This window comes from Alosa sapidissima, chromosome 1, assembly GCF_018492685.1.
Source record: "Alosa sapidissima isolate fAloSap1 chromosome 1, fAloSap1.pri, whole genome shotgun sequence".
NCBI lineage: Eukaryota > Metazoa > Chordata > Actinopteri > Clupeiformes > Clupeidae > Alosa > Alosa sapidissima.
The window spans coordinates 41,820,302-41,836,980 of record NC_055957.1 but is presented as its reverse complement, the minus strand read 5'-3'; the positions used below and the strand labels follow the sequence as shown (position 1 = coordinate 41,836,980).

The 16,679-nt window shown below is 39.9% G+C and overlaps 4 protein-coding genes across 7 annotated transcripts in view; 3 read left to right on the top strand and 1 right to left on the bottom strand.

Moving 5' to 3' along the window:
* The first annotated feature begins 294 nt into the window (after positions 1-294).
* On the top strand, positions 295-1,307 carry tmem187 (transmembrane protein 187). Its single transcript, XM_042103034.1, has one exon. It carries the CDS (start codon positions 419-421, stop codon positions 1,178-1,180), a length of 762 nt encoding a protein of 253 aa, XP_041958968.1. The 5' UTR covers positions 295-418; the 3' UTR covers positions 1,181-1,307.
* The window catches only part of si:dkey-9i23.8 (type-1 angiotensin II receptor A), a 30,581-nt gene continuing 15,155 nt past the window's right edge, over positions 1,254-16,679 (bottom strand). For all 3 annotated transcript variants that reach the window (XM_042102995.1, XM_042102987.1, XM_042103001.1), the window contains exons 2-8: positions 4,345-4,416; positions 3,935-4,077; positions 2,817-3,006; positions 2,499-2,637; positions 2,097-2,261; positions 1,915-1,993; positions 1,254-1,602 (exon numbers count right to left, since the gene is read on the bottom strand). In XM_042102995.1, the coding sequence (XP_041958929.1) occupies positions 1,390-1,602; positions 1,915-1,993; positions 2,097-2,261; positions 2,499-2,637; positions 2,817-3,006; positions 3,935-4,077; position 4,345 (930 nt within the window). In that variant the 5' untranslated portion in view covers positions 4,346-4,416 and the 3' untranslated portion in view covers positions 1,254-1,389. The remainder of the gene's footprint in view (positions 1,603-1,914; positions 1,994-2,096; positions 2,262-2,498; positions 2,638-2,816; positions 3,007-3,934; positions 4,078-4,344; positions 4,417-16,679) is intronic.
* ndufs8a (NADH:ubiquinone oxidoreductase core subunit S8a) lies at positions 5,001-10,153 on the top strand. Its single transcript, XM_042103070.1, has 7 exons — positions 5,001-5,120; positions 6,058-6,115; positions 6,269-6,334; positions 6,590-6,679; positions 8,152-8,324; positions 8,772-8,900; positions 9,084-10,153. Exons 2-7 carry the CDS (start codon positions 6,073-6,075, stop codon positions 9,213-9,215), a joined length of 633 nt encoding a protein of 210 aa, XP_041959004.1. The 5' UTR covers positions 5,001-5,120; positions 6,058-6,072; the 3' UTR covers positions 9,216-10,153.
* Positions 10,285-15,612, top strand: LOC121718166 (GTP-binding nuclear protein Ran-like). Of its 2 annotated transcripts, none has more exons than XM_042103047.1 (7): positions 10,285-10,418; positions 11,376-11,423; positions 11,904-11,988; positions 12,115-12,240; positions 12,553-12,740; positions 12,997-13,167; positions 15,278-15,612. In XM_042103047.1, exons 2-7 carry the CDS (start codon positions 11,397-11,399, stop codon positions 15,320-15,322), a joined length of 642 nt encoding a protein of 213 aa, XP_041958981.1. In that variant the 5' UTR covers positions 10,285-10,418; positions 11,376-11,396; the 3' UTR covers positions 15,323-15,612. The 2 variants fall into 2 exon arrangements, with proteins under 2 accessions (XP_041958981.1, XP_041958991.1); XM_042103057.1 differs by lacking the exon at positions 10,285-10,418 and adding an exon at positions 10,787-10,883.

Sequence of the window (16,679 nt, the reverse complement as noted above, 5' to 3'; positions counted from 1 at the left end):
CCAGGATATTGTCATTTAAAAAGTGAAGTTGCAGCCCTCAACTGATGTTGATGTTGTCATGTTATGTTTTGGCCTGATGCGCCACCCTCCACCTATCTACTAATCACAAAGTCAGTAGTGTTTCGGCATCTGGGTTGCCAGCTCTGCCAGTCGGGGGGGGGGGATACACCGCTCTACAGTAATTTGAAAGTCATTGCAGTACCAGTTTTGGCCACAATCTTACATATGGTTCCTTTAACTCCCTCTCCCTACTAGGACGACCTATCTTGCTACGCATTCATTCTTTGGCGACGCTGTAGCCCTATGACTTTGTTTCAGGAAGTGAACTTTGTCCTCGTTTGCCTCTCACATAAAGGAACTTTATGAAGCAATTTCAGCCTCTTGATTCACATATAGACCAATATCAGATGTGATTACAATGGTGCGCGCAGCAGTTTGCCACGTCTTGATTCCATTTGGCCTGTGCATCGTTTTAGCGAACAGTGCATTATTTGACAACGTTCTGGTGGATCTGAGCTATGATCACTACGCAGAGAAAAGAGTTGAATGGCTCCCTGCTTTTCTGGCTATGCCGTTTAACTGCCTGGTCAACTTGGGGTACATAATCATGGGCACTTTTTGGCTCCTTAAACACATACAACCTCGCGACAGCAAGGAATGCTATTTCAAAGACGTGTTTGCCCTAATGGCCATTTTGTATGGACCTGTACAATGGATTCGTCTTTCGTCTTTGTCACGGACCCCGGCTGTTCTGGACCAGTGGTTTACACTACCCATTTTCGCGTGGGTTCCGATCTGGGCTCATTTTACACAGCACGGTTGGAGTCCACGATATGTGCTGCTCGCCGAGTCCATTTCCATCCTTAGCTACACACTAGCACTATTTCACGACCTAGGATTTGAGGCTGCTTTGGCGTGTCATGTCTCTGTTGCTGTATTTACAGGCGCCAGGATTCAAAGAAGTCACGGAAACGCAACTTCATTGCGCTACCTAGTGCTTGCAGTACTGTCATGCAGCGGGTTCGTCGTGTTGAAACTTTGCGATCTTAGTCTGGCACAGCACTGGTTGTTTCAAAATCTTACCGGACACTTTTGGTCAAAAATATGTGACATTCTTCAATTCCATTTTAGCTTCTGTTTTCTTACCTGCCTCAATCAAAAAGGACAGAAAAGGGCATAGCCTAGATAAATGGCTTACATCATGCTGACATTGTAGATAGCCTATGGCGGAAAAACACTTTGTCAAAGCAGCAGTTTGTTAGTTCATTTATTTTGGACAAGCCATTAAAAGAATATTTTCAGACAAAGTTGTTATTATCTCTCCTTGTTGAATTTTTGACACAATCTAATTGCAGGCCTACATAGCCTACAGCAGTGTGTTTGTAACAATCACATGTCTAGTTTGGTAATTCTTGTCAGCTCAGGCTCAGACAGTCTCAACCTCCGACTAGTCCACAGCAGAGCAAGCAGCGCCTGCCGAAAGTCTTGATTGATACAGTAAAGAATGGGATTCAAACCACAATCCATGTAAGCCAGCACAGATGATACCGTCCGCAGCCATTCAGGTGAGGGGGACATGTCCAATCTTCCAAGCAGTATCAACTGAGAGGTGAATTGGTGTTGTAGTCATTATACTGATAATTCAAGCTTCAAACTAGACTTCAAGTTTTTTCAGCTTTCTGACAAAGTCAGTGCATAATTGTAAATAGGGCTTATATTCTGCTGTGCAGACAACCGTCATAGATCATCACACCCGCATTGACGGTGACTAAACTCCTTTGAGTTAGTGGGCTTAGCAAATGAATAACAAAGTGCCCATATTTAAATTGACTATTTAAGGTCTGCTGAACATGTACTGTTCATTAAGACTTATATTAAGACAGCATATTGACATCACATTTGTACTTGTCTTACCTCGGAGACAGCAAATGGAGTGTAGCATAGCAGGTAAAAAACAACCAGTAGAGGTGCCACAGAAGAGAGATCATCACGGCTATCGAGCAAGAGTGAGAAAGAGAGGCGAAGTTACGAAAAGGGTGAAGGCCATCAATGTGATAAAAATATATATAGCCTGATAATAAATAAGTACCACATACTTGTTGCCTTTTTCCCCATAACCAGCTGCAGACAGGAGAGAGCATATCAACATCAGCAGAAAGGGGGGGAAGACGCAGATAGAGAATGCACAGAGGATGTAGACAAGCATGTCAGAGTAAACGCTCTCCCAAAAGACTGCACACACCATCTCAGCAGAATCATACCTGTGAGACAATACTGCCATTTAGCTCAATATTTCAACACTATTGAATTAAATGATTTAATTAATTAGCAATAAATTAGAAAACATTTCACTCAATTAAGAATTTAAGGCAACTCTTATTACACCATTCCACTGGTGGTTTTAAGAGCATGGTACAGATCAGGAAGATGTGTTAATTTTAAAGCATTTTATTAATAATTGAAAAATGCAGCAGATTTTCTGTCCCTCCCTTACTCACTTAATCCAGCCATATATTACTGGCACAATCCCGAACACCACACCAAACAGCCAAGAGGTGAAACATGCTAGTACCATGACGACAGACCAACAACTTCCTGTTGAGCGTATGCCCATGAACCTTTGGACACAGAGGATGGCTGAGACACAAAGGATAAGTCATGAGAACCTGATAAAGCATCCACTACGAAAAAAGCAAGTAAAGGCAAATCTGAGTTTTAATGTTAAAGCTAACCAGCTGCAGTCTTAAGGCAAAATTTCATGTGTTCAAAGAAACTCATGACTTCAGACATGCTAAAAATAAGCTGTAAGTTTTCACCGATACTTCCAATGGATGAAGTCATGAAGGTGAACTTGAACAAACTGACCACCTCACACCATGGAGACCTCTGGCCCCCCGTGAGAGTGGCCAGCAACGAGCTAGAGATGATCAAAACAGAGCAGCTGAGGTCAGAGAGAGTGAGACTGACCAGGGGAAGCCAGTAGATGCACTGGAAATGATATTTACACTGAAAGAGATAAAAGAGGGTATTAGTGGCACTCCCGTAAAGACAGCCGGTGTTGGGCAAGTCACTTCAAAAGCGTAATGCATTATTTATTACTTGCTACGGTCATCTCAAAGTCATTTGTTACATTACAATATTACTGTCTTTGAATTGTAAGGCATTACACTATGTTTACATTACTTTCACCAAAATAACAGGAAATATGGATTTGGTGTTCTCAATAGATCTTCATGTGCTCAATGCAGCTCATTACATGGCAGGAGGTGATGTGGTATGACATAATGACTGAGCTAGGCTTAAGGCTAACAAAAGAACAATATAATGGTTGCAGTTATGGCTCATGGGACAATGTAGGCCCCAAAGGCCAAAGGTCACTCACAACTTAATATAGTAAAATATAGCCATAGTGGAATTGTATGTTGACTTTAAATGGTTCTCATCATTGCTGGTTGCCTATCATTCCACTTACAGTGGTGTAAACTTAATGCAAATAGTTTGAGAATAATGGCTACGATCTTTGTCTGTAAAAGCAACATTTTAGTTATTCTCACTGCTTGAAATGAGAAGTATGGCCTAACCATGTTAGATCTGTTGCATGAATGGCAGAGATAACTCAAATTCCCTTTCTACAGTCATTTAAACAAGGCAATCAAATTCCAGGACCAGCATAGATGACTTTTTTAACTCTTGGATAATCTTCTCTGGTGCCAATTGAGCATTTCTCAATTTTGGATTAAAAAGCAAAGTAACTTAAGTTACTGAGAATTTTACCGAGTAAAATATGACTGAAATTGTATTGGTAATGCCTTACATTACTGCATTACAGCAAAAAGCAATGCATTACTGTAATTACATTACTTTTTTAATGCATTACTCCCAACACTGAAGACAGCAAAGTGTAAGGAATGGATATATTAATTCTTGCCCTTACCACAATTTTGACAATGAGAACCAAACTGTTTCCAAGAATACCTAGCACCATCTCAACACTGAGCACAGCCACCAGCAGGGATTTCTCTGTCCTGGACCATGGCCTGGGCTCCTCCAGTAGTGCAGTAGTGTTTGTTGTATTCACTGTTGAAAATGTGTTGCACATGAGAATTCATAGCATCACAGTATAAAGAACGAATTGGCCATCAGTTTATATTATTTCCTTATCTTAGACTATTAATTTGAGCTTTACATGTGAAAGAAATCAGATCAATCACTTAATATACAGTAAAATATGAGCTGTTATTCATTAGCCTAGCCTGTTTGAATTATAATCTGGAAATGTAGGCCTACCAACAGTAATATTATTGACTATGCACAGAAATATGAAATAACCTTTAGGCTACTTACTGATGATTAATGAAGTGAATGATGAAGTAGAATCAGAGAGGATTGAGACGGTATTCTGAAATCTTTAGAATCCTGCTTAGGGAGAAATGACACACACATGAACTGCTACATCACCAGGCTACATCCTCTAATTAAAATGATGCTGGCTCAATGATTTTTAAATTGTAAGGCCCACTGTAAGCATATTGGAGTTGCCAAGAACAAAGGTGACCTAAGCTAGAGTGTTCACAGTCAAGAGGAGAAAATTATATGAAAAATTAAACAAAAGAAATGTCATATTTTGTAATTGAATGTCGCATGATTAGGTTATTTTAAAGTTGTATTGCCTTTTGGTCTGATTTCTGCGATCTCAACCATAGTATCCTGATGAAGTTTGTGCTTAATGTCATGCCTTTCAGGACAATATGAATAACGCTAGCTTACTGATCAAAAGAAATGCCTATGAAAAAAGGAATACAATAAAAAAAAGAGAAAACACAGGAAGAATATGCCTAGCAAGGCCACCATTTCTTTTGTAACAAAAAAATCTTGTAATCGGAGTATAGTTTCCAAACCCTTCTTATTACAATTTATGATAGGCTACTGTGTCTTTGTCATGACCCGAGTCAAGTCAGAGTCAAGTCAAGTCGTACCTCGGACCTGAAAGTTATTACCGCAATATAGTAACCGGACATATTTGAAGTAGGCAGTTTGCCGTCACATCCTGTGCTCATATCGTGCATTTCCTCTATCGTCTGCTGCTGTTCTGGTTAAGAAGGCCAAATAGCGACAGCTCGGTGAGTTCAAATCATTTTAAATATCTGGAATCACCACATGTAAGGAGCAGTATGAATGACGTTCTTTATTGTTCTTACAACATCTCTAGAGCTTGTGATATTTTATTTGGTAAATAATTGGTTGTACGCCAGTCATTGAAAGTCCTTGAGAATCTACGGTTAGCTTGGCATAGTTGGCTAACGTCACCCGGCTACAAATGCAAGTTTACAATAGACTCTCCGTTACATTCGGATTCAGCTCCAAGATTTATCGAAACATTTGTGATATTGGATGACAATATTTTGCTAGCCTGTGTGATGCATTTATCAGACGAGGGTCAAACAATTGTACGTTAACGTACGATACAACTCGTGTCCTTAGGAAACCTAACTTTGGTTAGCATAGCTAAGGCATATAACGTTGACATAACCTTACACGGTATACAGATAATTAATTCTAGCTAGTGACAACGACCACTACACCACTTACATTAATCAAAGTCAGTTGGCAATATTGTGTTTATCCTATGATTATTATGTAATGGAGTCTTTAACAGCAGTGTTGTGTGTTGCATGGTCAACATGTGGAACTATTTGGTAACTAAGACCAAGTGTCAACAAGCCTGTTATTATAGACCCACGGACCTTGGGTGTTTACAGCCAACTTAACATGTAATCAGACAAAATAAATTGTGATGGAGCTTTTTTAAAATTTGTAATGTGTAATGAAGAATAATATGTCATTTTGAATGAATACTCAGTCCCTTTTGTTTAATTCGGTTTTGTGGACGTGCTATGTAGGTCAAGCCGATGTCTTCTGTCGTCACCATTGACTATATTAATATTAGGCTACCACACCATGGCTTGTATGACCGCCGTCATGTGATTAGACTTGAAATGAAGTTTTTCTGTTTAGCTCTCATATCCCCACTGACATAAGGTTGTGTCTTTTCCACAGCGAATTCCAGGCGTGATGTCGGCAACGTTACGTGTCCTGTATTCAGTGTCCAGGCCAGGTAGCTTGAGCATAGTTTTGTGTGCTTAAAAAAATCAAATAATAGTAGCCTATATGTAAACATTGTTTTGCACATTTGGACTCTTAAACTTGCATGGTACCACTGTTCATCAAAACATTTTGTTGTAAATTTCTAAACATATTCTTTCCTCAGGCACTTTCGCCCTCGGCCACAGTATAGTACGTCCCATTAGCCTCTCAGCTCAAAGGCAGGGATTCAGTAAGTATAATATTAAAAAAAAATCTTTCAGACCCGCAAAGAGTGCTTTCTGCTTCGCAAGCAGGAACCTGTTGCATCTGTTACTAGTTTTGGCACTCCTCATCTGTATATCCAGAAATACTATAATCTAGAGGCAATGATCTCTCTTGGAGATAAATAACTGGTAACTCAGCAGCAGCTAATACAAGCTTTGATTTGTATCACTCTACTGTTTCAACAATATCCTTCCATTCAGTTTGTCTCTTTCTCTGTCAGAGTATGTCAATGCTCAGGAGGTCGCCGATGACATGAAGTCAATTACAGATCGTGCAGCGCAGACTCTCCTGTGGACTGAGCTCTTCCGAGGTTAGACCTTTCCACTGACGTTTCATGTAACCATGCCAGTACTGTATTTGTATGTCAGAATTATATCCCTTCATGGTTATCAAGTTTTCTTGTTCTGTTCATAAGTGGAGATTGATTTCTGATATCTCATTTGAAGCTTCCTTTCATTGAAAGGTGTTAAAGGGGTAGTTCAGAATTTTGGACATACAGTAGGACCTCATTTCCAAGTTAGCCAGTCCAGTCTCATATGTATCAGTGGAGATGTTTTTTAACACGTTTCATCCAGTCCTTCTAGTTACAGAGTTCACTGTTGCTAGGATAGCGGAAGTCAACAGTACATGGTTAGCCTGCCACTAAAACAGTCTTACTCACTCCATAGTACACCCGAGGCAAATAAATCATAACGTCAGACTATTGATGTAAATGTTTGTGTTGATAAAATTGACATAAAACTATCCTAACTAATCCTAAATAAGTTATTACCTGTTCATCAGTAGCTGTTGGTGCATCTGGAAAGATGGATGGAAGCGCATTCGTTGTCAGTGACTTGTGGTCATTATATTGCGTTTTTGTTTTTTTTTCCAAAGCAGTCTGGTCTAAAATGATCACTACACATTCGCCACTTGAGTAGAGCCTCTGCTGGTGTCTTGATGTCTAAGCCAGCAGCAAGAAGCCACAGTTGGTTCCTTTCTGGATCTCGCAATGAAAATTTGTGGAAACTTTGTGGTGCCCATCTGTAGTGTTTATTTTTACAATTTGTAAATGCAAACTGAATCGCCATGTTGCCTAGTCCTTAGGTTCCTATCCAATACTTCAATGTCCTAAGCCACTACTACAGTGCTGCAGCAGGTGTCCCGACTGCAGTGCGCTTGTCTGTTTACTTTTCAGCGCAGTACTACTAACCGGAGCAAAGTAAAATTCCAACGCTGCTGAGAAATTAGTCCCGCAAAATGTAATACCATCATTGAGATGCAAGGATAGTTTTATGTCTAACATCAACACAAACATTTACATCAATAGTCTGACGTTATGATTTATTTGCCTCGGGTATACCATGGAGTGGGTAACCATGTACCATTGACTTCTGCTAGCCTAGCAACAGTGACCTCTGCAACTAGAAGGACTGGATGAAACGTGTTTGGGCAAACATAGCCTACTGGTTAGCGCTTCGGAGGGTTGCCGGTTCGAACCCTGACCAGTAGGAACGGCTGAAGTGTGCTGAGTGCTGAGTGTGTTTCACTAATTCACGAATTGGGATAAATGCAGAGACCAAATTTCTCTCACGGGATCAAGAAAGTATAAGGAAAAAAAAGAAAACGGTCTCCACTGATAAATATCACACTGGCTAACTTGGAAATGAAGTCCTATGTCCAAAGTTCTGAACTACCCCTTTAAGGATATACATAGATATTGCAATATATATTTTGTATATTTATTAATGTATATTGGAATATACATAATTATACATAATCCTGTTTCCTTTCTCTCTGTAGGTTTGGGTATGACCATGAGTTATTTGTTCAGGGAGCCAGCTACGATAAACTACCCTTTTGAGAAGGGCCCTTTGTCCCCCCGCTTCCGTGGTGAGCATGCGTTGCGCAGGTACCCCTCAGGAGAGGAGCGCTGCATTGCCTGCAAACTGTGTGAAGCCATCTGTCCAGCACAGGTAAACTGCATCTCAACGTCTGACCACCTGTATTCTATTTTATTGTTTGTTCTTGTTATTGGTGATCATGTTTCACAATAATGCAGAAGGCCTTTCTTGAATTTGGCCTCAATCCCTGTTTTTACTGTCAAAACTTTGTACCCAATGAGTAGGTTTACTCAGGTCTGCCCAATTCTTATTTTGATCTTCATGCATTGGAAGGAAATTACTGTTTTTTTTTTTTTTGCAATTAAGGAATTTCCGGGAAAAGGACATTTTACTATTGTGACATAATTTCTACTAAGGTACTACTAATAGCCATGTTTAATCTCGATTCACTTTAAACAATCTTTACATAATAATTAACCCTACTCATTATGCTAGTCTAAATGCTACCGGGACTCTGAGTTGAGTTGAAACATAAGGAATGGTTAGCTTCTCACTGACACTTGAGTCTTCCTCTCTCAGGCAATCTCGATTGAGGCGGAGCCCCGTGCTGACGGCAGCAGGAGGACAACACGCTATGACATTGACATGACCAAATGCATCTACTGTGGCTTCTGTCAGGAGGCTTGCCCTGTGGACGCCATTGTGGAGGTGAGACTTCGCACTACACTGATTCGACTTATGGCTTAATTCTGTTTGTGGTATCAGACATTGTAAAGGACTTGCGTGTGGTAATGTATTCATCTCTAATTAATGTGGTAATGTATTCATCTCTTCATTCCCACCATGCCTAATATTTCTGTTTTTGCCTTTGCTTATCCCTTCCTTTCTCAGGGACCCAACTTTGAGTTCTCCACAGAAACTCATGAAGAGCTGCTGTACAACAAAGAGAAACTGCTCAACAACGGAGACAAATGGGAGGCTGAAATTGCAGCCAACATTCAGGCTGACTACCTCTACCGATAAACAGACAAGCGTGTACAGACACATGCATAGACAGACACACACACACACTGATTGATTTGTCACACACTGACTGACTACAAAGGGACATTGACTGACAGTGACTCCAACCTATGTAGATTCATACATGTACACACATACTCTATAATGGACTCAGACTTTCCCTGTGACTTGGTTCTGCCACACTTTCTAACTGACTGACTGATGTACAGTACAAACTCTTACGCAAACACTTCTCATGGTCATCTTACAGAGGTAAACCAACTGTGTCGGTCACCCACACCATAACCTCACCCCATGTAAACATGCAGGTGAAAAAACAAAGTCTGTTTCGGTGATGGCTAAATTTCCTCTGAATTCACGTGTCTTTCTTTCCTCCGTCAATAACATATATGGTCGACTTTTATGCCTTTTGGTTGACATTGGGTAGATGTTACATTTACTCCAAGGTGTGCTCTTAACACAGCAACTTGTTCTTCACACCAAGGCAGCCAACATCCCTCAACCTTTTCCCAATCACTATTTAACCTACAACTGTAAGAAGGTATCAGAGCTATGTTCTCTAGTTAGCATTACGTTTGATTGCCTTCCTAAGAAAACAATTAAAAATGTATGAGTTTGTCATGACAATTGTACAGAGATGAAATACTTGTGAACTCTAGGAAATGGTAATTAAATTAATGTTCTGTCCAAAGTTTTAAATAAGTCTCTGTTTTCTTCAGCTCCATAAGCTCATTCTTGTTTGAATAACAGTCTTGTTAAGGGGCTTGGTCTGTTTCAAAACTAAAGGTCACCTTTACTTTGCTGATATGCATTGTATATCTGAGTTTGATGTAGAGCTTTTCTTAAGTGTTTATACAATTAAAATGATCCACACCACATTGCCAAATCAATGATATGCTGGTGACAAAACAAATTAAAGAACTCATGTATAACCACGATATATTTTACAAGCTTAATTTATTTAATAAAATCATTCATCTAAATGTATCAATATAAATCACTCACAGTAGAGTTAAACACTAGTCTTAAAATGTAAAGGTTTAATGATGGCGATTAAGCGAATCGGATCCACCCATCCACCAGCCTTTGCACAGGAAGTCTTGGGGATCACCACGTGATGTAGACGAAAAACGTCACAGTTCCATAGTTCTAGAAGTAGCCCTAAACAGCTCATTCCTTGCAGTTGCCTGGATCCCTGGCAAGGTAAGTTAAAGGCGTTTACGAGGGCTTTGTAGTGTAGCCATTTCTATTTTTTAACGACACGTAAATTAGCCGATCTTTGTTGATGTAGAGTTATCCAATGGTGGGCCTCACATGTATGGCGCGATATTTCATTTTTTGTATGCCGCTGTGTGTAATAAGGCAGAAAGAAACACTATTCGGTGATGGATTTTGAGTTTAACATTACTAAATGTATTGCTAATCGCATTGAGTATCTTTAAATTTCGTTCGTTTGGACTGTAATGTTAAAGTGAAGTATTGATGTATCGTTACCATTAGCTAACGCAAGCGGCATCAACGTGGAAAAAGAGCTAACATGAAGTTAATAACGTTACGTTAATGTTAGCTTGTTTAGCGGATATGTTGGCTGCTGCTTTGAGGAAATGTACTTGGTGGCTATTCTGCTCCCTTCATCCATCGGTACACTTTAACGTCACGTGTTAGAAGGTAACGTTAAAGTCGGTTACTCTGGCCATTTTCATTGATGAGATCTCACAATGTGGTTCCATGTGTGGGCTAGTGATGTAGCTACATTAGCCCCTCCCGCCAAAAATGGAAACTAGTCTCACAACAAAGATATCAGAGCCCGTCTACGGACATTCTCTGAAGATATCTACCATTCGTAAAACCTACTTCCGTTTCGGTTTCATCTTCCGTCTACTCTGTTTACACACCATAGACATAATATATACATTCTACAGTCAATGGTTTACATGTAACTTGGTGCAGTCTCATTAGGCCAACTTCAAGTAATCTTCAACTTATTTAACTTTTGAAATGTTACAATTCCGCACTCAATAAGGATATTTTTATGTTTCCGTGAATGCTAGTCATGTGTTTTAGTTAGTTTGTTGGTTGTGCATTAATTTTATTTGTCTTTTAACACAAATGTTGCATTCAGTAATTTATATAATTCTGTAAACCCCTTTGTCTCCTCAGTGAAACAGACCAACATCCAATATGACGCAACCTGCAGCCACTTTTAAGGTACGTCTTTAAGTAAATGGTTGTTTAAAACAAAATGTAAACAAAAAAAAATACATACATGCATGCATACCTAACCTAATGTCAGAGGTGCTTCTGACTGCCTCAATGTCGTAAGTAGTTCAAGGGGTCATCAATACAAATACAAACACATTGTGGAATACATGATTAAATTGTCCCACAGTAAGGAAGTATACTATGGTTGCTCAAACAGTCTTATGGCTGTAGACTAGGCCTAGTAAGTTATGTTCCTGTGGAGTTTGGGGATACCTTTAAGACTTAACTTACAGTGTAGTTTCTTATCCTATTATTAAATAATGTTACTAGTGTTATACTAATATATTTTACAGCTTCATTGTTGCTAGGCGGCCTCATATTCCTAGTTCCCAACACAAGTGTGTGTCCGGTCATCATTGCATGCAAAACAAAATATTTATATATATAAATAAAAATACTGATCCTGAGTCTCTGCTGTGCACACAGCTTGTCTTGGTGGGAGATGGAGGAACAGGAAAGACCACTTTTGTCAAGAGACATTTAACAGGAGAATTTGAAAAGAAATATGTTGGTGAGTTGTACCTGGTGTAACTGTGCATCCGTTAGCTGTTTTTAAAGTATGCTGTCCACAAGTATTTGGTGGGAGAGTCTTATCTGTGAGATGTTCACCAAGCCTCTATCTGTCTCACCCTCCCAGCAACTCTCGGAGTGGAGGTGCATCCCCTTCTCTTCCACACAAACCGGGGACCTATTTTATACAATGTGTGGGACACAGCTGGCCAGGAGAAGTTTGGGGGACTAAGAGATGGTTACTACATCCAAGGTAAGGCTATGGTTTTATTTTTAGCTTGGACAGCTCTCGGAGCTTGAAGTTCTCAGGAACTGTGTCAGAATTCAGGAGTGGGCTGGGTTGTTTAAGATTTTAAAATACTTAATTGTATATGACCGCTTCTACATTTTTTGATAAGTTCAGGTTTTCATTGCTTTAAATACCAAGCTCACAGTGCCTTTTCAAACTTTTTTTTCCATGCAAATTTGGAATTAAGTATACAAGACACTGATTTAACATAAGTGTCTATGCATAGTCTTCTCAGGTAGTGATAACTTTGCTTTGTTTCCTTGGCTTCTTCTATAGCTCAGTGTGCCATCATCATGTTCGACGTAACATCCCGGGTAACGTACAAGAACGTACCCAACTGGCATAGGGATCTGGTGCGTGTGTGTGAGAATGTACCCATCGTGCTTTGTGGCAACAAGGTAGACATCAAAGACAGGAAGGTGAAGGCCAAAGCCATCGTTTTCCACCGCAAGAAAAACCTGCAGGTAATCAGTCTGCCTCACTCTCCAGAGTCTTATTGCAAATATGTGCTCAGCTTTCTGCATGTACAACCATAGAAAGACTTTTGAAGAATTTAAATTTAACATGTCAAACTTATCTAAATGGTTCAAACGTAATGTAAATCATTTGTTTTGTGTGACGACAGACTTTTAAGTGATTTTGTAAGTAGGACTTTGATATACTGGCTACCTCCTTCGTGTATAATGTTGAATCTCTTCTGTGCTGCTGTTTTCTTTTCAGTACTATGACATCTCTGCCAAAAGTAATTACAATTTTGAGAAGCCTTTCCTCTGGTTGGCAAAGAAGCTCACTGGTGAAGCCAACTTGGAATTTGCAGAAATGCCTGCTCTCGCCCCCCCAGACATCGCCATGGACCCCAATCTGGCCTCGCAGTATGAGCAGGAACTCAAAGTGAGTACATTGACACAGAAGTCACCAAATCACCAAATTGTGCTTCTTTTGGAATCCTCCTTGACAAGGGAGTACAGGCATACACCATACCACATACATACACACACCTGCATGCAAAAACTAAATTACTTTGCAATAAGCAAAAGTGTTTGTAGAGGAGGAGAAGGTCTTTGTGTATTGTCTTCTCTGAGAATCCTTCTACTCTTTCTAGTGTCTTTGGTTGTCTTTGGTCATCTTAAGGAATGCTGTAGATTTGCATCCACTGCCCACATACTCCTAGCCTGGTGATACCAGACCCAAATCCTGAAAGATTAAGGGTCTGGCCACGAATAATGTAATGGCCCAACTCGAGGGGCGGAACTAAGCATGCATTTAAAAATCTCACTGCACGCAATTGGATAACACTAAACCAATTTTAACTGACTGATTCCGGACTTCAACGCTATTTGATAACACTACAACTGTCATCTGTTTAGCTTGCCTCTGGCCCGCCTATATCAGATACACAGATGTGATTGGTTCCCCGCGATGCAAGGGGCAAAAAGAACGTGCTCTGAAGTTCGCCTACAAAAAAGCTTCCATCTTTGACATCCGGCATCTGACGATTTTTCCTATGGGAAAATAACATGGGGATTTTGAATTATCGCACCTATTAAACTCTCGTGGGGATAGTCGTTTTCCTGAACACACTTTTGTCCTCTGCCTTCGGGTGGATACTATGATCTCCGGTATCACTTAGATTTTTGCTACCCCAGAGCTAACTTTCAATGCAACTTGCCATAGATAGTTAGCTTCAATTAACAACCGGAGCTCCTTATATGGGCAAAGATGGCCGTTTTGGTTCTTTTTTGTAGGTGAACTTCAGAGGTCTATTACTCATTGCCAGAGTCTCTCGCTGAGCATGCTTCCCTGGGAACTCTGGATTCCCAGGGTAACATACTCCAAGACCCCATGCACAAGCATGTCATCACTTGCATTAAAGGCACACTATGCAAGATTTTCACCTTTACGAAGCTAATTTGATGGTAAACAAACTTATAATAGGTGAATCTTCACCTAGCATAGTTATACAGCATAGACGTAGCGAGTCCCTACCGAGAAAACCAGCCTTGCAACTTCCAATAGCGGCGCCCTGACAGATCTCGTGAGAATCGTGAAACATTACCTTGTCAGTAGATATAGCTCTTTGGAGATGGTTGTTTTTGTCTGTTGTTAATCTTTCACCTCCACAACAAAAGCATTTTCATTACGTACAGGGGGGTTAAGTCGTGAAGTTTGCTATTTACAATAGCAGAGTAACATATCAATTTCATTGTGACTAGAGGGAGCTCTACACTTGCCAAAAATACCTAAACCTAAATATACCTTTAAAAAAGGTCCTGTAAACCAGTGGTTCTCAATCTAGGGGGTCGGAACTCAGGACCCACCACGAGGTGTGTTTGTGTGTGTGTTGGGGGGGGGGGTCATTTCCATCTCCATCACACACAAATACAAAAAAAACGGTGTTTTTCACACTAGGCAGTCTAGCCTTAGCAAGTGAATTGGCAATAGTAATAGCAGCCTTGGTGGGTTTTATGTTGTGATAATAGTTCCACTAGCTGTGGAATTGCTGTTATGAACATAACATAGTCTTACATATTCATTGATGGTTGGTAAAATACAAGCTTTATCCACCACCTATGGAGATGGCTTCTCAAGAAAAAATAACGTTATTCCAACACCAATCTAAGTCTAAAGCGCAGCAGAATGGCTAAAATGGAATTTAATATCTTACCTGTGGGCAAATACGTTCAGAGACGATGCAGGTAGACTGTGGGGTGGTGGCTTCTAAACGCCAACTGATTATTCTGGGAGTTGCAGCTCAAAAAAGGTTGATAACCTCTGCTGTTAGATTTGCCTTGCTGTTGTCCTGCTTGTCTTTATTATACCGGAAGTGGGCGAAATAGTGAATAATTGTAAACAAGCCATATGTATGGATGCATATCTATAGCCTTCATTCACATGACCTTATGTTTACTCACGGATCCACAACAAATGCAGTAATGATTCACTGCAGTTACTCATACTGCTTTGGTATGTCAGTTTTCTTACATATCTGTTCCGTCCACAGGTTGCAGCAGAAACTGCCCTCCCGGATGAGGATGATGACTTATAGCCTGTGAACCCTTATGACCACTGTCAAACATGCCATCACCAACTGAATATTTGTCTTAAGCTATTACCAACACAGTTTACAAAGTATTTTTGTATTTTCTTTAAAAATGTGCTTTTAATGCTTATCATGCCACATGGAGTGTAAAGGCAGAATGGCTAGCATCACAAAGCAATATTCACAAATTAAGAATTATGTATTTTGTTGGATTTTGCTGACATAATAACTGATGTGTAGTAATAAAACATTTTGTGTAAGAAATGTAGTGTTAATAAATCAATGCTGTCAGTGAATGTAAGGCAAGATTATTTTATTTATTTTGCGTATTTCATTGACGGGGGTATTTTACAATGTGCTTTTACATGAACAAAAGAATGATGGTCAATACAGTACCCTCCAGATCTCCTGGCACCTTTGGTAAAGTTGACTAAAAGCAGGTATACAAAATAATCTTTTGGTGATTTATTGTAATCTCACAATGAGGAGAAATCCAACCTTGGAAAAAAAGCACATTTATTGTGAGAAAAAGGAAATCATAAAGAAATAAATGTTTTTAACAAAAACACGTCGCCCACAATTATTGGCACCCCTGCGTGTAATCCTTTCTTAAGCCTCCCTTTGACAATAAAACAGCTCATAATATTCTCCTATTGCACCCCTTAAAGTTGGAGAATACAAACCAAGACTATTTGTCTGCACAATCTCCCCAAATCATCCAGATTCCTAGGTCCACACTTGTGCATTCTCCTCTTTGACTCACCCCACTGTTTTTCTATGGACTTTAGATCGGTGGACTGAGATGGCAATGGCAGAAGCTTGATTTTGTTTTCAGTAAACCATTTTTGTTTTGATCTAGACGTTTGTTTTTGTTGCACCTCTTCTGACTCTCTGAGGCATAGACTTCTACTAATGTAGAACATTCTTCATCAATCAGGTTTCAACTTTGTCAAACGGCAGTTGACAGATCAGCTATACAGGATGGTGCTTTTTCTTCAGTTTGCACCATACATTTTCAGTGGGGTTGAGATCCAGACTTTTTGCTGGTCATGTCACTAACTTGATGTTTCTTGAAAAGTTTTAACATTCTTTGCTCAATGGTCCTCTTATGGTCCTGGAAAATGACTTCATCACCAAAATTCCTTCTGATTGATGGAATGACTAGAATCCAAAATGTTAATATGCACTTACTGTACTGTAGCCTAGATGTATGACTGCCATCTCTTCTGGTCCTTTTGCTGAGAAGCAACCCAATATCATCAGTGACTGGAAACTCTTGTTTTTTTCCAGGCAGTCATTTTTAGCCTATATTTTTAATAGGAACTGCACCAAACCATTAGTGAAGTCTTTTCCCTCCGAGAAG